Source organism: Salvelinus alpinus, chromosome 1 (genome assembly GCF_045679555.1).
Source record: "Salvelinus alpinus chromosome 1, SLU_Salpinus.1, whole genome shotgun sequence".
NCBI lineage: Eukaryota > Metazoa > Chordata > Actinopteri > Salmoniformes > Salmonidae > Salvelinus > Salvelinus alpinus.
The window spans coordinates 942770-969947 of NC_092086.1; the positions used below are offsets into that span (position 1 = coordinate 942770).

The 27178-nt window shown below is 45.7% G+C and overlaps 1 protein-coding gene across 1 annotated transcript in view; it reads left to right on the top strand.

Annotated features, from left to right (window-relative positions):
* Window positions 1–1705: 1705 nt before the first annotated feature.
* Window positions 1706–27178, top strand: part of ap5z1 (adaptor related protein complex 5 subunit zeta 1) — a 102682-nt gene continuing 77209 nt past the window's right edge. The window contains exons 1-6 of the mRNA XM_071390394.1: window positions 1706–1903; window positions 6352–6489; window positions 11943–12126; window positions 16086–16230; window positions 24499–24611; window positions 24845–25019. Of these exons, the coding sequence (XP_071246495.1) occupies window positions 1863–1903; window positions 6352–6489; window positions 11943–12126; window positions 16086–16230; window positions 24499–24611; window positions 24845–25019 (796 nt within the window). The 5' untranslated portion in view covers window positions 1706–1862. The remainder of the gene's footprint in view (window positions 1904–6351; window positions 6490–11942; window positions 12127–16085; window positions 16231–24498; window positions 24612–24844; window positions 25020–27178) is intronic.

Sequence of the window (27178 nt, forward strand, 5' to 3'; positions counted from 1 at the left end):
CTTCTGTCTGTGACTGAGGCAAAGATATGTATAACTAACCCTTCTGTCTGTGACTGAGACAAAGATATGTATAACTAACCCTTCTGTCTGTGACTGAGACAAAGATATGTATAACTAACCCCTTCTGTCTGTGACTGAGGCAAAGATATGTATAACTAACCCTTCTGTCTGTGACTGAGACAAAGATATGTATAACTAACCCCTTCTGTCTGTGACTGAGGTAAATATATTTATAACTAACCCTTCTGTCTTTGACTGAGGCAAAGATATGTATAACTAACCCTTCTGTCTGTGACTGAGGCAAAGATATGTATAACTAACCCTTCTGTCTGTGACTGAGACAAAGATATGTATAACTAAGCCCTTCTGTCTGTGACTGAGGCAAATATATGTATAACGAACCCCTTCCGTTACATCGTGCCGTATTTTGTCCAAACGGAGTGGAAACGGTTGAAGGCTCCGTTGAACAGGAAGTTACCCAAACTTTTTTTCGGTGTTGGTTTTATGGGATAGCTGGCAACTTGTAAACAATTACCCATTCCTTTATGTGGGTACTATTTTAATAGCAATATTGACTATCCTACCGATCCTTGACTTTGGCGATGTCATTTACAAAATAGCCTCCAACACTCCACTCAGCAAATTGGATGCAGTCTATCACAGTCGCCAAACCCACTGGCTCCAGGTCATCTACAAGTCTTTGCTAGGTAAAGCCCCGCCTTATCTCAGCTCGCTGGTCACCATAGCAACACCCACCCGTAGCACGCACTCCAGCAGGTATATCTCACTGGTCATCCCCAAAGCCAACACCTCTTTTGGCCGCCTTTCCTTCCAGTTCTCTGCTGCCAATGACTGGAACGAACTGCAAAAATCACTGAAGCCGGAGACTCATATCTCCTTCACTAACTTTAAGCATCAGCTGTCAGAGCAGCTTAAGAAACAGTGTTGCGTCTTTTTTGGCATTGTATTCATGTAAGGAATCTGTGGCAAGACATCCGTAGATTTATAATCAAACACATTTATGAAGATTTTACACTATTATGGAGAGATGCTTGGATTCTTTACTTAGGATAGAAAGAAGTTGAAACTATTTTATGTAATTCATTTCATTATTCTTTTGACCAAATGTCATATTCACAAATGTACATTTACAAACAAAACAAAACATTGTATTACCTTGCAAAAATATATTGAACATTATTTTAAGACAATGAAATACTCTGGTGACAAAAAAGCTGTTAGAATTATCAGTGTGTATAAGGTCGTTGTGTAATGTGATATTGGACCCTTAGCCCCGCCCTTAGCCCCGCCCCTAGCCCCGCCCTTAGACCAAATGTCCTTTTTATATTCTATATATATACTTGTGTTCCCCATATACTTTTTGTATCGATTTGATGTTGATAAAATAATAATAATACAAAATAATATGTATATTTTTGTAACTCGTTGGCAGCCATATTGGATTTTGTATACGCTGATGTCCCTGGAACAGTGACCACGTCCGTCAAGATGTCCGAGTGGCGCAGCGGTCTAAGGCACTGCGTCTCAGTGCAAGAGGCCTACAGTCCCTGGTTCAAATCCAGGATGTATCACATCCGGCCATGATTGGGTGAACCTATAGGGCGGCGCACAATTGGCCCAGCATCGTCCGGTTTTAGCTGGGGTAGGCGGGTAGGCCGTCATTGTAAATAAGTATTTGTTCTGACTTGCCTTGTTAAATAGCATAATGAAATACGTCACGATGTTAACGGGGCATTACTGGGCAGACTCGCTGACAACGCGGAACTAGTAGAGGATTCACGTGATTGTCAGTCGGACATGTTTCCCCAGCGGACAATTTACAACTCGTCTGGACGGCTGCGATGTATTCAGCAGGAACAGAGAGTTTGATCAAACAAGCCAGGTAAGACCCAGCACCCGGCAGTTAGCGGTGTTCAGAACAGAGTCAAGCCGGGGAAAGGACACTGTTCTCCGCCTGCTTCTGTCCGTCGTACCCCGCTGCTGTCTTGTTGTTTGGTGTTAGCTTGCTCTTGTCACTGCGCAAACCGAGTTGCAAGGTACACTGAACAAAAATATAAACGCAACAATTTCAACGTTTTTAGTGAGTTACAGTTCATATAAGGAAATCAGTCAATTGAAATAAAAATATTTTACGTCCTAACCAATAGATGTCACATGACTGAGAATACAGATCTGTTGGTAACAGATACTTTATGAAAAAGGGGCGTGGATAAGAAAACGCGTCAGTATCTGTTGTGACCACCATTGTCCTCGTGCAGCGCATCTCCTTCGCACAGAGTTGATCAGGCTGTTGATTGTGGAATGTTGTCCCACTCTTCAATGTTAAATAAAACAAATACAATATAAATGGCTGTGAGAAGTTGCTGGATATTGGCGGGAACTGGAACACGCTGTCAAACATGTTGATCCAGAGCATCCCAAACGTGCTCAGTGGGTGACATGTCTGATGAGGATGCAGGCCGTGGAAGAACTGGGACATTTTCAGCTGCCAGGAATTGTGTTCATATCCTTGTGACGTGGGGCCGTGCATTATCATGCTGAAACATGAGGTGATGGCGGTGGAGGAATTTTGGCTCCCGAGTGGCGCAGCGGTCTAAGGCACTGCATCTCAGTGCAAGAGGCGTCACTACAGTCCCTGGGCTGAATCCAGGCTGTATCACATCCGGCTGTGATTGGGAGTCCCATAGGGTGGCGCAAAATTGGCCCAGCGTCGTCCGTGTTTGGCCGGGGTAGGCCGTCATTATAAATAAGAATTTGTTCTTAACTGACTTGCCTAATTAAATAAATAACAAATTAAATGAATGGCACGACGATGGGCCACGGTATCTCTGTACATTAAAATTGCCATTGATAAAATGCAATTGTGTTCGTTGTCCGTAGCTTACGCCTGCCCATACGATAACCCCACCGCCACCATGGGGAACTCTGTTCACAGTATTGACATCAGAAAACCGTTCGCCATCAGCCCGGTACAGTTGAAACGTGGATTAATACGTGAAGAGCACACTTCTCCCGTGTGCCAGTGGCCATCGAAGGTGAGTCGGTCACGACCCTGGGGTGAGGATGACGAGCACACGAATGAGCTTCCCTGAGACTGTTTCTGACAGTTTGAGCAGGAAATTATTTGGTTGTGCAAACCCAGTTTCATCAGCTGGTACTGTATTTACATAGTACTGGTACTGTATTTACATAGTACTGGTACTGTATTTACATGGTACTGGTACTGTATTTACATGGTACTGGTACTGTATTTACATGGTACTGGTACTGTATTTACATGGTACTGGTACTGTATTTACATGGTACTGGTACTGTATTTACATGGTACTGGTACTCTATTTACATGGTACTGGTACTGTATTTACATAGTACTGGTACTGTATTTACATAGTACTGGTACTGTATTTACATAGTACTATGTAGTAACCAAAAAGGTGTTAAACAAATCAAAATATATTTTATATTTTTCAAAGTAGCCACCCTTTGCCTTGATGACAGCTTTGCACACTCTTGGCATTTTCTCAACCAGCTTCATGAGGTAGTCACCTGGAATGCATTTCAATTAACAGGTGTGCCTTGTTAAAAATTTATTTGTGTAATGTCTTTCCTTCTTAATACGTTTGAGCCAATCAGTAGTGTTGTGACAAGGTAGGAGGGGTATACAGAAGATAGCCCTATTTGGTAAAAGACCAAGTCCATATTACGGCAAGAACAGCTCCGATAAGCAACAGGTACAGCAGTGCTCGGCAAGCGGGAGCGAAGGGCGAAGGGCACCGGGCCATGTTGTGTTACCGGATTGCAGCTCAAACTCTAATTGAGCTGTAGACTGTATCACGGTGACCTCCAGATGGTAACTCTCCCCATTGAGCTGTAGACTGTATCACGGTGACCTCCAGATGGTTACTCTCCCCATTGAGCTGTAGACTGTATCACGGTGACCTCCAGATGGTATTCTCCCCATTGAGCTGTAGACTGTATCACGGTGACCTCCAGATGGTTACTCTCCCCATTGAGCTGTAGACTGTATCACGGTAACCTCCAGATGGTAACTCTCCCCATTGAGCTGTAGACTGTATCACGGTGATCTCCAGATGGTTACTCTCCCCATTGAACTGTAGACTGTATCACGGTGACATCCAGATGGTAACTCTCCCCATTGAGCTGTAGACTGTATCACGGTGACCTCCAGATGGTTACTCATCTGTATCTGTAAACAGGCATAGAACACCAGACTAGCCTGACATGTAGCTAGCATCTGTAAACAGGGACATAACACCAGACTAGCCTGACATGTAGCTAGCATCTGTAAACAGGCATATAACACCAGACTAGCCTGACATGTAGCTAGCATCTGTAAACAGGCACATAACACCAGACTAGCCTGACATGTAGCTAGCATCTGTAAACAGGCATATAACACCAGACTAGCCTGACATGTAGCTAGCATCTGTAAACAGGCATATAACACCAGACTAGCCTGACATGTAGCTAGCATCTGTAAACAGGCGTATAACACCAGACTATCCTGACATGTAGCTAGCATCTGTAAACAGGCATATAACACCAGACTAGCCTGACATGTAGCTAGCATCTGTAAACAGGCGTATAACACCAGACTAGCCTGACATGTAGCTAGCATCTGTAAACAGGCGTATAACACCAGACTAGCCTGACATGTAGCTAGCATCTGTAAACAGGCGTATAACACCAGACTAGCCTGACATGTAGCTAGCATCTGTAAACAGGCGTATAACACCAGACAAGCCTGACATGTAGCTAGCATCTGTAAACAGGCGTATAACACCAGACTAGCCTGACATGTAGCTAGCATCTGTAAACAGGCGTATAACACCAGACTAGCCTGACATGTAGCTAGCATCTGTAAACAGGCATAACACCAGACTAGCCTGACATGTAGCTAGCATCTGTAAACAGGCATATAACACCAGACTAGCCTGACATGTAGCTAGCATCTGTAAACAGGCGTATAACACCAGACTAGCCTGACATGTAGCTAGCATCTGTAAACAGGCGTATAACACCAGACTAGCCTGACATGTAGCTAGCATCTGTAAACAGGCGTATAACACCAGACTAGCCTGACATGTAGCTAGCATCTGTAAACAGGCGTATAACACCAGACTAGCCTGACATGTAGCTAGCATCTGTAAACAGGCGTATAACACCAGACTAGCCTGACATGTAGCTAGCATCTGTAAACAGGCGTATAACACCAGACTAGCCTGACATGTAGCTAGCATCTGTAAACAGGCGTATAACACCAGACTAGCCTGACATGTAGCTAGCATCTGTAAACAGGCGTATAACACCAGACTAGCCTGACATGTAGCTAGCATCTGTAAACAGGCGTATAACACCAGACTAGCCTGACATGTAGCTAGCATCTGTAAACAGGCGTATAACACCAGACTAGCCTGACATGTAGCTAGCATCTGTAAACAGGCGTATAACACCAGACTAGCCTGACATGTAGCTAGCATCTGTAAACAGGCATAACACCAGACTAGCCTGACATGTAGCTAGCATCTGTAAACAGGCATATAACACCAGACTAGCCTGACATGTAGCTAGCATCTGTAAACAGGCATATAACACCAGACTAGCCTGACATGTAGCTAGCATCTGTAAACAGGCACATAACACCAGACTAGCCTGACATGTAGCTAGCATCTGTAAACAGGCACATAACACCAGACTAGCCTGACATGTAGCTAGCATCTGTAAACAGGCACATAACACCAGACTAGCCTGACATGTAGCTAGCATCTGTAAACAGGCATATAACACCAGACTAGCCTGACATGTAGCTAGCATCTGTAAACAGGCGTATAACACCAGACTAGCCTGATATGTAGCTAGCATCTGTAAACAGGCGCATAACACCGGATCCAGAAGTTCAAAAGTCGTCGTTAGCTAGAGTCAAAAAGACTCGGCTACTCTGGCTCCCCCTAGTGGATATCCACTACACTGACTTCCTCTCTGGGTGGGACGCAACAAACGATTCCACCCATGTGCCTTTTACGCACGTAGATCAACAGAGAGTAGCTTGTAGTCGCCTTTAGGCAGCTAACTTGCCAAACTATTCTGATTTTTTTTCTTTTTTTAAGATAAGCTTGAAATGGGCGTGGTCTAATTGACTCAACAACGAACACGTTTAGGTTTCTTAATGAATCAGAAGATCACCAGTTATTTGTGGTTGATAATCAACGTTATCTAACTCCTTGACCCTGCCTTGTCGTATACCTCTCTGGAGTCGTTCACCACTGACCCGGAGCTGCATGAAGGTGACGGCTGTGATGTTGTTTCCAGGGAGATCGGGGAGGAGGAGCTACAGAAGTTCTACAGCAGGATCACCAAGCAGCTGACGGGTAAAGAACACGGCCATGATGTCATCGACTCACTCCAGAGACTGCACCTGATCATGGCCTCCACCAAGTACACTAGGAGGTACCCTACACCCTAAACCCTAAACCCTAACTGACTACACCTGATCATGGCCTCCACCAAGTACACTAGGAGGTACCCTAAACCCTAAACCCTAACTGACTACACCTGATCATGGCCTCCACCAAGTACACTAGGAGGTACCCTACACCCTAAACCCTAACTGACTACACCTGATCATGGCCTCCACCAAGTACACTAGGAGGTACCCTACACCCTACACCCTAAACCCTAACTGACTACACCTGATCATGGCCTCCACCTAGTACACTAGGAGGTACCCTACACCCTACACCCTAACTGACTACACCTGATCATGGCCTCCACCTAGTACACTAGGAGGTACCCTACACCCTACACCCTAACTGACTACACCAGATCATGGCCTCCACCAAGTACACTAGGAGGTACCCTACACCCTAACTGACTACACCTGATCATGGCCTCTACCTAGTACACTAGGAGGTACCCTACACCCTAACTGACTACACCTGATCATGGCCTCCACCTAGTACACTAGGAGGTACCCTACACCCTAAACCCTAACTGACTACACCTGATCATGGCCTCCACCAAGTACACTAGGAGGTACCCTACACCCTAAACCCTAACTGACTACACCTGATCATGGCCTCCACCAAGTACACTAGGAGGTACCCTACACCCTAACTGACTACACCTGATCATGGCCTCTACCTAGTACACTAGGAGGTACCCTACACCCTAACTGACTACACCTGATCATGGCCTCCACCTAGTACACTAGGAGGTACCCTACACCCTAAACCCTAACTGACTACACCTGATCATGGCCTCCACCTAGTACACTAGGAGGTACCCTACACCCTAACTGACTACACCTGATCATGGCCTCCACCTAGTACACTAGGAGGTACCCTACACCCTAAACCCTAACTGACTACACCTGATCATGGCCTCCACCTAGTACACTAGGAGGTACCCTACACCCTAACTGACTACACCTGATCATGGCCTCCACCAAGTACACTAGGAGGTACCCTACACCCTACACCCTAACTGACTACACCTGATCATGGCCTCCACCTAGTACACTAGGAGGTACCCTACACCCTAAACCCTAACTGACTACACCTGATCATGGCCTCCACCAAGTACACTAGGAGGTACCCTACACCTTAACTGACTACACCTGAACATGGCCTCCACCAAGTACACTAGGAGGTACCCTACACCCTAAACCCTAACTGACTACACCTGATCATGGCCTCCACCAAGTACACTAGGAGGTACCCTACACCCTAAACCCTAAACCCTAACTGACTACACCTGATCATGGCCTCCACCTAATACACTAGGAGGTACCCTAAACCCTAACTGACTACACCTGATCATGGCCTCCACCAAGTACACTAGGAGGTACCCTACACCCTAAACCCTAACTGACTACACCTGATCATGGCCTCCACCAAGTACACTAGGAGGTACCCTAAACCCTAACTGACTACACCTGATCATGGCCTCCACCAAGTACACTAGGAGGTACCCTACACCCTACACCCTAAACCCTAACTGACTACACCTGATCATGGCCTCCACCAAGTACACTAGGAGGTACCCTAAACCCTAAACCCTAACTGACTACACCTGATCATGGCCTCCACCTAGTACACTAGGAGGTACCCTACACCCTACACCCTAACTGACTACACCTGATCATGGCCTCCACCAAGTACACTAGGAGGTACCCTACACCCTAAACCCTAACTGACTACACCTGATCATGGCCTCCACCAAGTACACTAGGAGGTACCCTACACCCTAAACCCTAACTGACTACACCTGATCATGGCCTCCACCTAGTACACTAGGAGGTACCCTACACCCTAAACCCTACACCCTAACTGACTACACCTGATCATGGCCTCCACCTAGTACACTAGGAGGTACCCTAAACCCTAACTGACTACACCTGATCATGGCCTCCACCAAGTACACTAGGAGGTACCCTACACCCTACACCCTAACTGACTACACCTGATCATGGCCTCCACCTAGTACACTAGGAGGTACCCTACACCCTAAACCCTAACTGACTACACCTGATCATTGCCTCCACCAAGTACACTAGGAGGTACCCTAAACCCTAACTGACTACACCTGAACATGGCCTCCACCAAGTACACTAGGAGGTACCCTAAACCCTAACTGACTACACCTGATCATGGCCTCCACCAAGTACACTAGGAGGTACCCTAAACCCTAACTGACTACACCTGATCATGGCCTCCACCAAGTACACTAGGAGGTACCCTACACCCTACACCCTAACTGACTACACCTGATCATGGCCTCCACCTAGTACACTAGGAGGTACCCTACACCCTAAACCCTAACTGACTACACCTGATCATTGCCTCCACCAAGTACACTAGGAGGTACCCTAAACCCTAACTGACTACACCTGAACATGGCCTCCACCAAGTACACTAGGAGGTACCCTACACCCTAAACCCTAACTGACTACACCTGATCATGGCCTCCACCTAGTACACTAGGAGGTACCCTACACCCTACACCCTAACTGACTACACCTGATCATGGCCTCCACCAAGTACACTAGGAGGTACCCTAAACCCTAACTGACTACACCTGATCATGGCCTCCACCTAGTACACTAGGAGGTACCCTAAACCCTAACTGACTACACCTGATCATGGCCTCCACCTAGTACACTAGGAGGTACCCTACACCCTAAACCCTACACCCTAACTGACTACACCTGATCATTGCCTCCACCTAGTACACTAGGAGGTACCCTACACCCTACACCCTAACTGACTACACCTGATCATGGCCTCCACCTAGTACACTAGGAGGTACCCTACACCCTAAACCCTAACTGACTACACCTGATCATGGCCTCCACCAAGTACACTAGGAGGTACCCTACACCCTACACCCTAACTGACTACACCTGATCATGGCCTCCACCAAGTACACTAGGAGGTACCCTAAACCCTACACCCTAACTGACTACACCTGATCATAGCCTCCACCTAGTACACTAGGAGGTACCCTACACCCTACACCCTAACTGATTACACCTGATCATGGCCTCCACCTAGTACACTAGGAGGTACCCTACACCCTAACTGACTACACCTGATCATGGCCTCCACCTAGTACACTAGGAGGTACCCTACACCCTACACCCTAACTGACTACACCTGATCATGGCCTCCACCTAGTACACTAGGAGGTACCCTACACCCTAAACCCTAACTGACTACACCTGATCATGGCCTCCACCTAGTACACTAGGAGGTACCCTACACCCTAACTGACTACACCTGATCATGGCCTCCACCTAGTACACTAGGAGGTACCCTACACCCTAAACCCTAACTGACTACACCTGATCATGGCCTCCACCTAGTACACTAGGAGGTACCTTACACCCTAAACCCTAACTGACTACACCTGATCATGGCCTCCACCTAGTACACTAGGAGGTACCCTACACCCTAAACCCTAACTGACTACACCTGATCATGGCCTCCACCTAGTACACTAGGAGGTACCCTACACCCTACACCCTAACTGACTACACCTGATCATGGCCTCCACCTAGTACACTAGGAGGTACCCTACACCCTAACTGACTACACCTGATCATGGCCTCCACCTAGTACACTAGGAGGTACCCTACACCCTACACCCTAACTGACTACACCTGATCATGGCCTCCACCTAGTGCACTAGGAGGTACCCTAAACCCTAACTGACTACACCAGATCATGGCCTCCACCTAGTACACTAGGAGACACCCTACACCCTAACTGACTACACCTGATCATGGCCTCCACCAAGTACACTAGGAGACACCCTAACTGACTACACCTGATCATGGCCTCCACCTAGTACACTAGGAGGTACCCTACACCCTAAACCCTACACCCTAACTGACTACACCTGATCATGGCCTCCACCTAGTACACTAGGAGGTACCCTACACCCTAAACCCTAACTGACTACACCAGATCATGGCCTCCACCAAGTACACTAGGAGGTACCCTACACCCTAACTGACTACACCTGATCATGGCCTCCACCTAGTACACTAGGAGGTACCCTGCACCCTAAACCCTAACTGACTACACCTGATCATGGCCTCCACCAAGTACACTAGGAGGTACCCTACACCCTACACCCTAACTGACTACACCTGATCATGGCCTCCACCAAGTACACTAGGAGGTACCCTACACCCTACACCCTAACTGACTACACCTGATCATGGCCTCCACCTAGTACACTAGGAGGTACCCTACACCCTAAACCCTAACTGACTACACCTGATCATGGCCTCCACCTAGTACACTAGGAGGTACCCTACACCCTACACCCTAACTGACTACACCTGATCATGGCCTCCACCTAGTACACTAGGAGGTACCCTACACCCTAAACCCTACACCCTAACTGACTACACCTGATCATGGCCTCCACCTAGTACACTAGGAGGTACCCTACACCCTAACTGACTACACCTGATCATGGCCTCCACCTAGTACACTAGGAGGTACCCTACACCCTAAACCCTAACTGACTACACCTGATCATGGCCTCCACCTAGTACACTAGGAGGTACCCTACACCCTAAACCCTAACTGACTACACCTGATCATGGCCTCCACCTAGTACACTAGGAGGTACCCTACACCCTAAACCCTAACTGACTACACCTGATCATGGCCTCCACCTAGTACACTAGGAGGTACCCTACACCCTAAACCCTAACTGACTACACCTGATCATGGCCTCCACCTAGTACACTAGGAGGTACCCTACACCCTACACCCTAACTGACTACACCTGATCATGGCCTCCACCAAGTACACTAGGAGGTACCTTACACCCTAAACCCTAACTGACTACACCTGATCATGGCCTCCACCTAGTACACTAGGAGGTACCCTACACCCTAAACCCTAACTGACTACACCTGATCATGGCCTCCACCTAGTACACTAGGAGGTACCCTACACCCTACACCCTAACTGACTACACCTGATCATGGCCTCCACCTAGTACACTAGGAGGTACCCTACACCCTACACCCTAACTGACTACACCTGATCATGGCCTCCACCAAGTACACTAGGAGGTACCTTACACCCTAAACCCTAACTGACTACACCTGATCATGGCCTCCACCTAGTACACTAGGAGGTACCCTACACCCTAGCACCAAGTCCACCTGGATGTAAGCCTGTCTCTCTGGTCCTGGAGAGGGTTGCAGACTGTCATATCTGTAAAGAATGGAAGAAAATAGTTTCATTTTCATGTGTATTATAGCTGGGCTGGAACAAAAACCTGCATGCTTGCCTTCCCCGTGGTATTGGGTGGTCTCAGAGGCATGTTGTCACGGTAGCATGTTGTCATGGTAACCTGTGTATACGTGTTGTCCACAGGCTGCCAGTGGAGCTGCATCGACGTCTCCTGTCGCTTTGTGTGTCTTCCTCTGTGGAGCAGCTGACTGTGTTGACCTCAGCAGTCCTCAGAGAAACACTGCCCCCCTCTGGTCCGGGGCAGATCTACACCCTAAATGACTACAGCCCTTTAACCAGTCATACTGCTGCCGTAGCGCTGTCACAGGTACACATCCGTACTGAATAGGCTAGTGCCGAGTAACCCCCCAAACATGTTGATACCCCTACCCGAGGTATAGCAAAGCCCAACCACATCGTTCCATATCTCTTAACATCTCTCATACAGTGGGGAGAACAAGTATTTGATACACTGCCGATTTTGAAGGTTTTCCTACTTACAAAGCATGTAGAGGTCTGTAATTTTTATCATAGGTACACTTCAACTGTGAGAGACGGAATCTAAAACAAAAATCCAGAAAATCACATTGTATGATTTTTAAGTAATTAATTTGCATTTTATTGCATGACATAAGTATTTGATACATCAGAAAAGCAGAACTTAATATTTGGTACAGAAACCTTTGTTTGCAATTACAAAGATCATACGTTTCCTGTAGTTATTGACCAGGTTTGCACACACTGCAGCAGGGATTTTGGCCCACTCCTCCATACATACCTTCTCCAGATCCTTCAGGTTTCGGGGCTGTCGGTGGGCAATACGGACGTTCAGCTCCCTCCAAAGATTTTCTATTGGGTTCAGGTCTGGAGACTGGCTAGGCCACTCCAGGACCTTGAGATGCTTCTTACGGAGCCACTCCTTAGTTGCCCTGGCTGTGTGTTTCGGGTCGTTGTCATGCTGGAAGATCCAGCCACGACCCATCTTCAATGCTCTTACTGAGGGAAGGAGGTTTTTGGCCAAGATCTCGCGATACATGGCCCCATCCATCCTCCCCTCAATACGGTGCAGTCGTCCTGTCCCCTTTGCAGAAAAGCATCCCCAAAGAATTATGTTTCCACCTCCATGCTTCACGGTTGGGAGGGTGTTCTTGGGGTTGTACTCAACCTTCTTCTTCCTCCAAACACGGCGAGTGGAGTTTAGACCAAAAAGCTCTATTTTTGTCTCATCAGACCACATGACCTTCTCCCATTCCTCCTCTGGATCATCCAGATGGTCATTGGCAAACTTCAGACGGGCCTGGACATGCGCTGGCTTGAGCAGGGGGACCTTGCGTGCGCTGCAGGATTTCAATCCATGACAGCGTAGTGTGTTACTAATGGTTTTCTTTGAGACTGTGGTCCCAGCTCTCTTCAGGTCATTGACCAGGTCCTGCCGTGTAGTTCTGGGCTGATCCCTCACCTTCCTTATGATCATTGATGCCCCACGAGGTGAGATCTTGCATGGAGCCCCAGACCGAGGGTGATTGACTGTCATCTTGAACATCTTCCATTTTCTAATAATTGCGCCAACAGTTGTTGCCTTCTCACCAAGCTGCTTGCCTATTGTCCTGTAGCCCATCCCAGCCTTGTGCAGGTCTACAATTTTATCCCTGATGTCCTTACACAGCTCTCTGGTCTTGGCCATTGTGGAGAGATTGGAGTCTGTTTGATTGAGTGTGTGTACAGGTGTCTTTTATACAGGTAACAAGTTCAAACAGGTGCAGTTAATACAGGTAATGAGTGGAGAACAGGAGGGCTTCTAAAAGAAAAACTAACAGGTCTGTGAGAGCCGGAATTCTTACTGGTTGGTAGGTGATCAAATACTTATGTCACGCAATAAAATGCAATTTAATTACTTAAAAATCATACAATGTGATTTTCTGGATTTTTGTTTTAGATTCCGTCTCTCACAGTTGAAGTGTACCTATGATAAAAATTACAGACCTCTACATGCTTTGGAAGTAGGAAAACCTTCAAAATCGGCAGTGTATCAAATACTTGTTCTCCCCACTGTATATGAAATGGATGGTCGTGTCAAAATATTTTACTGTAAAGGTGGTTAAATTGATAGATATTGTGACACACCTCCTTTAACTCATTATTTTTTTGGTAGGCGTTCAATACACAAGTCAGATGTCCTCTGGTTCAGTGCTGTGTGGTCCTGCCAGATGTCCTCTGGTTCAGTGCTGTGTGGTCCTGTCAGATGTCCTCTCGTTCAGTGCTGTGTGGTCCTGTCAGATGTCCTCTCGTTCAGTGCTGTGTGGTCCTGTCAGATGTCCTCTTGTTCAGTGCTGTGTGGTCCTGTCAGATGTCCTCTGGTTCAGTGCTGTGTGGTCCTGCCAGATGTCCTCTGGTTCAGTGCTGTGTGGTCCTGCCAGATGTCCTCTGGTTCAGTGCTGTGTGGTCCTGTCAGATGTCCTCTGGTTCAGTGCTGTGTGGTCCTGTCAGATGTCCTCTGGTTCAGTGCTGTGTGGTCCTGTCAGATGTCCTCTGGTTCAGTGCTGTGTGGTCCTGTCAGATGTCCTCTTGTTCAGTGCTGTGTGGTCCTGTCAGATGTCCTCTGGTTCAGTGCTGTGTGGTCCTGCCAGATGTCCTCTGGTTCAGTGCTGTGTGGTCCTGCCAGATGTCCTCTGGTTCAGTGCTGTGTGGTCCTGTCAGATGTCCTCTGGTTCAGTGCTGTGTGGTCCTGTCAGATGTCCTCTGGTTCAGTGCTGTGTGGTCCTGTCAGATGTCCTCTGGTTCAGTGCTGTGTGGTCCTGTCAGATGTCCTCTGGTTCAGTGCTGTGTGGTCCTGTCAGATGTCCTCTGGTTCAGTGCTGTGTGGTCCTGTCAGATGTCCTCTGGTTCAGTGCTGTGTGGTCCTGTCAGATGTCCTCTGGTTCAGTGCTGTGTGGTCCTGTCAGATGTCCTCTGGTTCAGTGCTGTGTGGTCCTGTCAGATGTCCTCTGGTTCAGTGCTGTGTGGTCCTGTCAGATGTTCAGTGCTGTGTGGTCCTGTCAGATGTCCTCTGGTTCAGTGCTGTGTGGTCCTGTCAGATGTCCTCTGGTTCAGTGCTGTGTGGTCCTGTCAGATGTCCTCTGGTTCAGTGCTGTGTGGTCCTGTCAGATGTCCTCTGGTTCAGTGCTGTGTGGTCCTGTCAGATGTCCTCTGGTTCAGTGCTGTGTGGTCCTGTCAGATGTCCTCTGGTTCAGTGCTGTGTGGTCCTGTCAGATGTTCTCTGGTTCAGTGCTGTGTGGTCCTGTCAGATGTTCTCTGGTTCAGTGCTGTGTGGTCCTGTCAGATGTTCTCTGGTTCAGTGCTGTGTGGTCCTGTCAGATGTTCTCTGGTTCAGTGCTGTGTGGTCCTGTCAGATGTCCTCTGGTTCAGTGCTGTGTGGTCCTGTCAGATGTCCTCTGGTTCAGTGCTGTGTGGTTCTCCTGCCTGACAACGAATAATACAGTAGCACCTTGTGTCAGTAGCTGTTGGAATCTGTAAAACAGCTGATACTGTGTGTATTTCTGCCAGGCAGGACCATACAGGAATGAATGAGAGAACATCAGGCAGGACCATACAGGAATGAATGAGAGAACATCAGGCAGGACCATACAGGAATGAATGAGAGAACATCAGGCAGGACCATACAGGAATGAATGAGAGAACATCAGGCAGGACCATACAGGAATGAATGAGAGAACATCAGGCAGGACCATACAGGAATGAATGAGAGAACATCAGGCAGGACCATACAGGAATGAATGAGAGAACATCTGACTCAGTGTGTATTGAACAGCTACTGTAAAGGGAAGTTTACATTCATCATAAATATTCCTAGTTGATGTTTAAGAAATATTGTATATGTGTGTTTACAGGTCCACAATGCTTTAAGATATTCTAACGCTGTTTGTTTGTGTATGTAGGGCAGACAACTGACTGCTTGTATTCCTCATTTGACCGATATCAGAGCTTTTCACACAACCGTCCATTTCATATAAGGTTGGGCTTTGTTATACCTCGGGTAGAGGTGTCTCAAAACATAAAACCCTGTTGGAGGATTGGCCACTAGCCTATGAAACTCTGTCTCTCTGTCTCTCTGTCTCTGTCTCTCTGTCGCTCTGTCTCTCTGTCTGTCTCTGTCGCTCTGTCTCTCTCTGTCACTCTCTCTGTCTCTCTGTCTCTCTCTGTTTCTCTCTCTCTGTCACTCTTTCTGTCTCTTTCTCTCTCTCTGTCTCTCTCTTTCTCTCTCTCTGTCTCTCTCTCTCTCTTTCTCAGACGGGGTCTAAAGAAGACCTGTCAGCTCTCTCCTCTCTCCTCCTGCGAAGTTTGGAGGGACGACCAGCAGGCATACTCTCTCACCTTCACACTCTGCCTCTTCTCAACACCATCATCACCTACTGCCCAGAGAGCCTTACTGAAGGTAAAACAAACACAGGCGTGTATCTGTGTGTGAGAAATTGCATAGAGCTTGTGATCCAACTTGTAAGTCGCTCTGGATAAGAGCGTCTGCTAAATGACTTAAATGTAAATGTAAATGTAATTATGTGATTCTCCCTTGTTGTGTGTCTGTCGTTCTCTGCAAACATCAAAGCAGTTCATGCTCTACAACATTCAAACTCAACTCTGGACCTGGAAGCCAGTTCCACTCCTTTTTGTCGTTGTTCCCCTCTGAACAGGGACTGATTTAGACCTGGGGCACCAGGTGGGTGATTCCCCTCTGAACAGGGACTGATTTAGACATGAGATGCCAGGTGGGTGTAATTAACCTCTCAACAGCCAGTGAAACTGCTGGGCGCCAAATTCAAATACAGAAATACTCATTATAAAAATTCAGAAAACAAAACATATTTTACATAGGTTTAAAGATGAACTTTTTGTGAATCCAACCACGGTGTCAGATTTAAAAAATGCTTTACGGCGAAAGCATACCGTACGACTATTTGAGAACATAGCCCACTAGATAAATCATTACAAACAGTAACCAGCCAAGTAGAAGAGTTACACAAGTCAGAAATAGAGATAAAATTAATCCCTTACCTTTGATGATCTTCACATGGTTGCACTCAGCAGACATTCATTTACTCAATAAATGTTCCTTTTGTTTGATAAAGTCTCTTTATATCCAAAAACCTCCGTTTTGTTCGCACGTTTTCTTCAGTAATCCACAGGCTCAAACGCAGTCAAAACAGGCAGACAAAAAAATCCAAATTGTATCCGTAAAGTTCATAGAAACATGTCAAACAATGTTTATATTCAACCCTCAGGATGTTTTCAGCCTAAATAATCGATAATATTTCAACCGGACAATAATGTCGTCAATTTAAAAGGTAAACAAGAAACGCAATCTCACGGTCTCGCACATGAAAAAGCTCTGTGACACTTTAGGGTCCACTCATTCAGACTGCTCTTACTTCCTCATTTTTCTAAATACAAGCCTGAAACAATTTCTAAAGACTGTTGACATCTAGTGGAAGGCATAGGAAGTGCAAGTTGAGTCCTAAGTCAATGGATACTGTAATGGCATTGAATAGTAAACTACAAAACCACTTCCTGAATGGATTTTTCTCAGGTTTTCGCCTGCCAAATCAGTTCTGTTATACTCAGACACTATTTTAACAGTTTTGGAAACTTAAGAGTGTTTTCTATCCAAATCGACCAGTTATATGCATATCATATCTTCTGGACCCGAGATGCAGGCAGTTTCATTTGGGCATTTCATCCAAAATTCCGAATGCTGCCCCCTACCCTAGAGAAGTTAATGATCAGGTGGAACAGAAACAGAGGGTCCAGACCTCGTAGGGTCAGAGTTGAATACCTCTGGTCTACAACATCCGTAGAGTACGACCCCTACTTCTAATCCAGACACGTGTCATCTCCCGTCTGGACTACTGCAACTCTCTGTTGGCAGGGCTCCCTGCTTGTGCCATCAAACCCCTGCAACTTATCCAGAACGCTGCAGCCCGCCTGTTTTTCAACCTTCCCAAGTTCTCCCATGTCACCCTGCTCCTCTGAACACTCCACTGGTCTCCAGTCAGAACTCATATCCACTACAACACCATGGTGCTTCACTAAGGAACAGCAAGAGGAGCTGCCCCTCCCTCCTTCAGGGGAAAACCTCTGAACACTCCACTGGTCTCCAGTCAGAACTCATATCCACTACAACACCATGGTGCTTCACTAAGGAACAGCAAGAGGAGCTGCCCCTCCCTCCTTCAGGTTATGCTCCAACCCTACACCCCAAACAGAGCACTCCGTTCTGCCACCTCTGGTCTCTTGGCCCTCCCACCCCTACGGGAGGCAGCTCCCTCTCAGCCCAGTCCAAGCTCGTCTCTGTCCTGGTACCCCAATGGTGGAACCAGCTTCCCCCTGAAGCTAGGACAACAGAGACCCTGCCCATCTTCCCTCTGATGCTAGGACAACAGAGACCCTGCCCATCTTCCCCCTGAAGCTAGGACAACAGAGACCCTGCCCATCTTCCCCCTGAAGCTAGGACAACAGAGACCCTGCCCATCTTCCCCCTGAAGCTAGGACAACAGAGACCCTGCCCATCTTCCCCCTGAAGCTAGGACAACAGAGACCCTGCCCATCTTCCCCCTGAAGCTAGGACAACAGAGACCCTGCCCATCTTCCCCCTGAAGCTAGGACAACAGAGACAGGGTTCTGGCATCTTCCAAAAACGACTTTATTGAGGAAAAATGTACTTGCTATGAATATACTAACTACTGTAATATGTGGTTGTCTCACCTAGCTATCTGAATGTACTAACTACTGTGATATGTGGTTGTCCCACCTAGCTATCTGAATATACAAACTACTGTGATATGTGGTTGTCCCACCTAACTATCTGAATATACTAACTACTGTGATATGTGGTTGTCCCACCTAGCTATCTGAATATACTAACTACTGTGATATGTGGTTGTCCCACCTAGCTATCTGAATATACTAACTACTGTGATATGTGGTTGTCCCACCTAGCTATCTGAATATACTAACTACTGTGATATGTGGTTGTCCCACCTAGCTATCTGAATATACTAACTACTGTGATATGTGGTTGTCCCACCTAGCTATCTGAATATACTAACTACTGTGATATGTGGTTGTCCCACCTAGCTATCTGAATATACTAACTACTGTGATATGTGGTTGTCCCACCTAGCTATCTGAAGATGAATATACTAACTACTGTGATATGTGGTTGTCCCACCTAGCTATCTGAATATACTAACTACTGTGATATGTGGTTGTCCCACCTAGCTATCTGAATATACTAACTACTGTGATATGTGGTTGTCCCACCTAGCTATCTGAATATACTAACTACTGTAATATGTGGTTGTCCCACCTAGCTATCTGAATATACTAACTACTGTGATATGTGGTTGTCCCACCTAGCTATATGAATATACTAACTACTGTGATATGTGGTTGTCCCACCTAGCTATCTGAATATACTAACTACTGTGATATGTGGTTGTCCCACCTAGCTATCTGAATATACTAACTACTGTGATATGTGGTTGTCCCACCTAGCTATCTGAATATACTAACTACTGTGATATGTGGTTGTCCCACCTAGCTATCTGAATATACTAACTACTGTGATATGTGGTTGTCCCACCTAGCTATCTGAATATACTAACTACTGTGATATGTGGTTGTCCCACCTAGCTATCTGAATATACTAACTACTGTAATATGTGGTTGTCTCACCTAGCTATCTGAATATACTAACTACTGTAATATGTGGTTGTCCCACCTAGCTATATGAATATACTAACTACTGTAATATGTGGTTGTCTCACCTAGCTATCTGAATATACTAACTACTGTGATATGTGGTTGTCCCACCTAGCTATCTGAATATACTAACTACTGTGATATGTGGTTGTCCCACCTAGCTATCTGAATATACTAACTACTGTGATATGTGGTTGTCCCACCTAGCTATCTGAATATACTAACTACTGTGATATGTGGTTGTCCCACCTAGCTATCTGAATATACTAACTACTGTGATATGTGGTTGTCCCACCTAGCTATCTGAATATACTAACTACTGTGATATGTGGTTGTCCCACCTAGCTATCTGAATATACTAACTACTGTGATATGTGGTTGTCTCACCTAGCTATCTGAATATACTAACTACTGTGATATGTGGTTGTCCCACCTAGCTATCTGAATATACTAACTACTGTGATATGTGGTTGTCTCACCTAGCTATCTGAATATACTAACTACTGTGATATGTGGTTGTCCCACCTAGCTATCTGAATATACTAACTACTGTGATATGTGGTTGTCCCACCTAGCTATCTGAATATACTAACTACTGTGATATGTGGTTGTCTCACCTAGCTATCTGAATATACTAACTACTGTGATATGTGGTTGTCCCACCTAGCTATCTGAATATACTAACTACTGTGATATGTGGTTGTCCCACCTAGCTATATGAATATACTAACTACTGTGATATGTGGTTGTCTCACCTAGCTATCTGAATATACTAACTACTGTAATATGTGGTTGTCTCACCTAGCTATCTGAATATACTAACTACTGTAATATGTGGTTGTCCCACCTAGCTATCTGAATATACTAACTACTGTAATATGTGGTTGTCTCACCTAGCTATCTGAATATACTAACTACTGTAATATGTGGTTGTCCCACCTAGCTATATGAATATACTAACTACTGTGATATGTGGTTGTCTCACCTAGCTATCTGAATATACTAACTACTGTGATATGTGGTTGTCTCACCTAGCTATCTGAATATACTAACTACTGTGATATGTGGTTGTCCCACCTAGCTATCTGAATATACTAACTACTGTGATATGTGGTTGTCCCACCTAGCTATCTGAATATACTAACTACTGTGATATGTGGTTGTCCCACCTAGCTATCTGAATATACTAACTACTGTGATATGTGGTTGTCCCACCTAGCTATCTGAATATACTAACTACTGTGATATGTGGTTGTCCCACCTAGCTATATGAATATACTAACTACTGTGATATGTGGTTGTCCCACCTAGCTATATGAATATACTAACTACTGTGATATGTGGTTGTCCCACCTAGCTATATGAATATACTAACTACTGTGATATGTGGTTGTCCCACCTAGCTATATGAATATACTAACTACTGTGATATGTGGTTGTCCCACCTAGCTATATGAATATACTAACTACTGTGATATGTGGTTGTCCCACCTAGCTATATGAATATACTAACTACTGTGATATGTGGTTGTCCCACCTAGCTATATGAATATACTAACTACTGTGATATGTGGTTGTCTCACCTAGCTATCTGAATATACTAACTACTGTAATATGTGGTTGTCTCACCTAGCTATCTGAATATACTAACTACTGTGATATGTGGTTGTCCCACCTAGCTATCTGAATATACTAACTACTGTGATATGTGGTTGTCCCACCTAGCTATCTGAATATACTAACTACTGTGATATGTGGTTGTCCCACCTAGCTATCTGAATATACTAACTACAGTAATATGTGGTTGTCTCACCTAGCTATCTGAATATACTAACTACTGTGATATGTGGTTGTCCCACCCAGCTATCTGAATATACTAACTACTGTGATATGTGGTTGTCCCACCTAGCTATCTGAATATACTAACTACTGTGATATGTGGTTGTCCCACCTAGCTCTATGAATATACTAACTACTGTGATATGTGGTTGTCTCACCTAGCTATCTGAATATACTAACTACTGTGATATGTGGTTGTCCCACCTAGCTATCTGAATATACTAACTACTGTGATATGTGGTTTTCCCACCTAGCTATATGAATATACTAACTACTGTGATATGTGGTTGTCTCACCTAGCTATCTGAATATACTAACTACTGTAATATGTGGTTGTCTCACCTAGCTATCTGAATATACTAACTACTGTAATATGTGGTTGTCCCACCTAGCTATCTGAATATACTAACTACTGTAATATGTGGTTGTCTCACCTAGCTATCTGAATATACTAACTACTGTAATATGTGGTTGTCCCACCTAGCTATCTGAATATACTAACTACTGTGATATGTGGTTGTCCCACCTAGCTATCTGAATATACTAACTACTGTGATATGTGGTTGTCCCACCTAGCTATCTGAATATACTAACTACTGTGATATGTGGTTGTCTCACCTAGCTATCTGAATATACTAACTACTGTGGTATGTGGTTGTCCCACCTAGCTATCTGAATATACTAACTACTGTGATATGTGGTTGTCTCACCTAGCTATCTGAATATACTAACTACTGTGATATGTGGTTGTCTCACCTAGCTATCTGAATATACTAACTACTGTAATATGTGGTTGTCTCACCTAGCTATCTGAATATACTAACTACTGTGATATGTGGTTGTCCCACCTAGCTATCTGAATGTACTAACTACTGTGATATGTGGTTGTCCCACCTAGCTATCTGAATATACTAACTACTGTGATATGTGGTTGTCCCACCTAGCTATCTGAATATACTAACTACTGTGATATGTGGTTGTCCCACCTAGCTATCTGAATATACTAACTACCGTGATATGTGGTTGTCCCACCTAGCTATCTGAATATACTAACTACTGTGATATGTGGTTGTCCCACCTAGCTATATGAATATACTAACTACTGTGATATGTGGTTGTCCCACCTAGCTATATGAATATACTAACTACTGTGATATGTGGTTGTCTCACCTAGCTATCTGAATATACTAACTACTGTAATATGTGGTTGTCTCACCTAGCTATCTGAATATACTAACTACTGTAATATGTGGTTGTCCCACCTAGCTATCTGAATATACTAACTACTGTAATATGTGGTTGTCTCACCTAGCTATCTGAATATACTAACTACTGTAATATGTGGTTGTCCCACCTAGCTATATGAATATACTAACTACTGTGATATGTGGTTGTCTCACCTAGCTATCTGAATATACTAACTACTGTGATATGTGGTTGTCTCACCTAGCTATCTGAATATACTAACTACTGTGATATGTGGTTGTCTCACCTAGCTATCTGAATATACTAACTACTGTGATATGTGGTTGTCCCACCTAGCTATCTGAATATACTAACTACTGTGATATGTGGTTGTCCCACCTAGCTATCTGAATATACTAACTACTGTGATATGTGGTTGTCCCACCTAGCTATCTGAATATACTAACTACTGTGATATGTGGTTGTCTCACCTAACTATCTGAATATACTAACTACTGTGATATGTGGTTGTCCCACCTAGCTATCTGAATATACTAACTACTGTGATATGTGGTTGTCCCACCTAGCTATCTGAATATACTAACTACTGTGATATGTGGTTGTCCCACCTAGCTATCTGAATATACTAACTACAGTAATATGTGGTTGTCTCACCTAGCTATCTGAATATACTAACTACTGTGATATGTGGTTGTCCCACCCAGCTATCTGAATATACTAACTACTGTGATATGTGGTTGTCCCACCTAGCTATCTGAATATACTAACTACTGTGATATGTGGTTGTCCCACCTAGCTATCTGAATATACTAACTACTGTGATATGTGGTTGTCCCACCTAGCTATCTGAATATACTAACTACTGTGATATGTGGTTGTCCCACCTAGCTATCTGAATATACTAACTACTGTGATATGTGGTTGTCCCACCTAGCTATATGAATATACTAACTACTGTGATATGTGGTTGTCCCACCTAGCTATCTGAATATACTAACTACTGTGATATGTGGTTGTCCCACCTAGCTATCTGAATATACTAACTACAGTAATATGTGGTTGTCTCACCTAGCTATCTGAATATACTAACTACTGTGATATGTGGTTGTCCCACCCAGCTATCTGAATATACTAACTACTGTGATATGTGGTTGTCCCACCTAGCTATCTGAATATACTAACTACTGTGATATGTGGTTGTCCCACCTAGCTATATGAATATACTAACTACTGTGATATGTGGTTGTCTCACCTAGCTATCTGAATATACTAACTACTGTGATATGTGGTTGTCCCACCTAGCTATCTGAATATACTAACTACTGTGATATGTGGTTTTCCCACCTAGCTATATGAATATACTAACTACTGTGATATGTGGTTGTCCCACCTAGCTATATGAATATACTAACTACTGTGATATGTGGTTGTCCCACCTAGCTATCTGAATATACTAACTACTGTGATATGTGGTTGTCCCACCTAGCTATCTGAATATACTAACTACTGTGATATGTGGTTGTCCCACCTAGCTATCTGAATATACTAACTACTGTGGTATGTGGTTGTCCCACCTAGCTATCTGAATATACTAACTACTGTGATATGTGGTTGTCCCACCTAGCTATCTGAATATACTAACTACTGTGATATGTGGTTGTCCCACCTAGCTATATGAATATACTAACTACTGTGATATGTGGTTGTCCCACCTAGCTATCTGAATATACTAACTACTGTAATATGTGGTTGTCCCACCTAGCTATCTGAATATACTAACTACTGTGATATGTGGTTGTCTCACCTAGCTATCTGAATATACTAACATGTTAATGTAACTGTAAGTCTCTCTAGATAAGATTGTCTGCTAAATGACTAACGTGTGTGTGTGTGTGTGTAGATCATGTGACCCTGCTCAGTAAGAGGCTTGTTGATTGGCTGCGCTACGCCAGCGTTCAGCAGGGAGGTGTGGCTTCATCAGGAGGGTTTTTCACTGGCCCTCGAATACGTCAGGTGACCTCTAATTAACCAATCAAATCACTGCATATTTTTACATGCACAACTGTAATGAAATGTCTGGATTTTCTAAATTTTGTGTGTGTGTGTGTGTGTGTGTGTGTGTGTGTGTGTGTGTGTGTGTGTGTGTGTGTGTGTGTGTGTGTGTGTGTGTGTGTGTGTGTGTGTGTGTGTGTGTGTGTGTGTGTGTGTGTGTGTGTGTGTGTGTGTGTGTGTGTGTGTGTGTGTAGCCGGGGCCGGTGGTGGAGCTGGACGGCTGTGTGTGTGGTGATTTCTTCACAGTGCTGTGTGTCAGCCAAGCCTTCTCAGACGACCAATGGATGAACCTCTACAGTTTCTCTCTGCTACGCCATTGGCTGATCACGTACCACAACGTAGCGGACGGCAACAACAGCACAGACGCAGGTGTGTGGGGGGGGGGGGGGTTATATTAGGTCTCCTTCCATGGTAAGGTGTGTGGGGGGGTTATATTAGGTCTTCTTCCATGGTAAGGTGTGTGGGGGGGTTATATTAGGTCTTCTTCCATGGTAAGGTGTGTGGGGGGGTTATATTAGGTCTCCTTCCATGGTATGGTGTGTGGGGGGGTTATATTAGGTCTTCTTCCATGGTAAGGTGTGTGGGGGGGTTATATTAGGTATTCTTCCATGGTAAGGTGTGTGGGGGGGTTATATTAGGTCTCCTTCCATGGTAAGGTGTGTGGGGGGGGGTTATATTAGGTCTCCTTCCATGGTAAGGTGTGTGGGGGGGTTATATTAGGTCTTCTTCCATGGTAAGGTGTGTGTGGGGGGGTTATATTAGGTCTCCTTCCATAGTAAGGTGTGTGGGGGGGTTCTCCTTCCATGGTAAGGTGTGTGTGGGGGGGTTATATTAGGTCTTCTTCCATGGTAAGGTGTGTGGGGGGGTTATATTAGGTCTCCTTCCATGGTAAGGTGTGTGGGGGGGTTATATTAGGTCTCCTTCCATGGTAAGGTGTGTGGGGGGGTTATATTAGGTCTTCTTCCATGGTAAGGTGTGTGGGGGGGTTATATTAGGTCTTCTTCCATGGTAAGGTGTGTGGGGGGGTTATATTAGGTCTTCTTCCATGGTAAGGTGTGTGGGGGGGTTATATTAGGTCTTCTTCCATGGTAAGGTGTGTGGGGGGGTTATATTAGGTCTTCTTCCATGGTAAGGTGTGTGGGGGGGTTATATTAGGTCTTCTTCCATGGTAAGGTGTGTGGGGGGGTTATATTAGGTCTTCTTCCATGGTAAGGTGTCTAAGCTGTACTCACACTCCACTGCTCTGATTTAAATCACATTGTAAAGCCAGGCACCACACCACTGTGTAAATCCTTACATCGTTGAGCCTCTCAGCTGGGCTGTACTGACTGACTGACTGGCTGGCTGGTCTATTCTGGCTGACTGGGTGGAATAACTGACTGGCTGGTCTATTCTGGCTGGCTGGGCTGTTCTGACTGGGTGGAATAATTGACTGGCTGGTCTATTCTGGCTGGCTGGGCTGTTCTGACTGACTGGCTGGTCTATTCTGGTTGGTTGGCTGGCTGGGCTGTTCTGACTGGGTGGAATAACTGACTGGCTGGGCTGTTCTGACTGACTGGGTGGAATAACTGACTGGCTGGTCTATTCTGGCTGACTGACTGGCTGTCTAGCTGGCTGATTGGCTGTCTAGCTGGCTGTCTCGTTGACTTGCTGGCTGACTGGCTGTCTAGCTGGCTGTCTAGGTGGCTGACTGGCTGGCTGTCTAGCTGGCTGACTGATTGGCTGACTGGCTGTCTAGCTGACTGATTGGCTGACTGGCTGTCTAGGTGACTGATTGGCTGACTGGCTGGCTGTCTAGCTGGCTGTCTGGCTGACTGATTGGCTGACTGGCTGTCTAGCTGACTGATTGGCTGATTGACTGTCTAGGTGGCTGATTGGCTGGCTGTCTAGCTGGCTGACTGGCTGACTGATTGGCTGACTGGCTGGCTAGCTGACTGACTGGCTAGCTGACTGACTGGCTGCCTAGCTGACTGATTGGCTGTCTAGCTGACTGATTGGCTAACTGACTGATTGGCTGACTGTACTGGCTGGTTGACTGTGCTGGCTGGCTGACTGACTGACTACTGGCTGGCTGGCTGACTGTGCTGGCTGGCTGACTGTGCTGGCTGGCTGACTGACTAACTGCTGGCTGACTGACTACTGGCTGGCTGACTACTGGCTGGCTGACTGACTGACTACTGGCTGGCTGACTGTGCTGGCTGGCTGACTGACTAACTGCTGGCTGACTGACTACTGGCTGGCTGACTGTACTGGCTGGCTGTACTGGCTGACTACTGACTGTACTGGCTGACTACTGGCTGGCTACTGACTGACTGGCTGGCTGGCTGACTGTATTGGCTGGCTGACTACTGGCTGGCTGGCTGACTGTACTGGCTGACTGGCTGACTACTGGCAGGCTGACTAACTAACTACTGGCTGTCTGGCTGACTACTGTCTGGCTGACTACTGGCTGGCTGACTGGCTGGCTGACTGTACTGGCTGGCTGACTGTACTGGCTGACTACTGGCTGGCTGACTACTGGCTGGCTG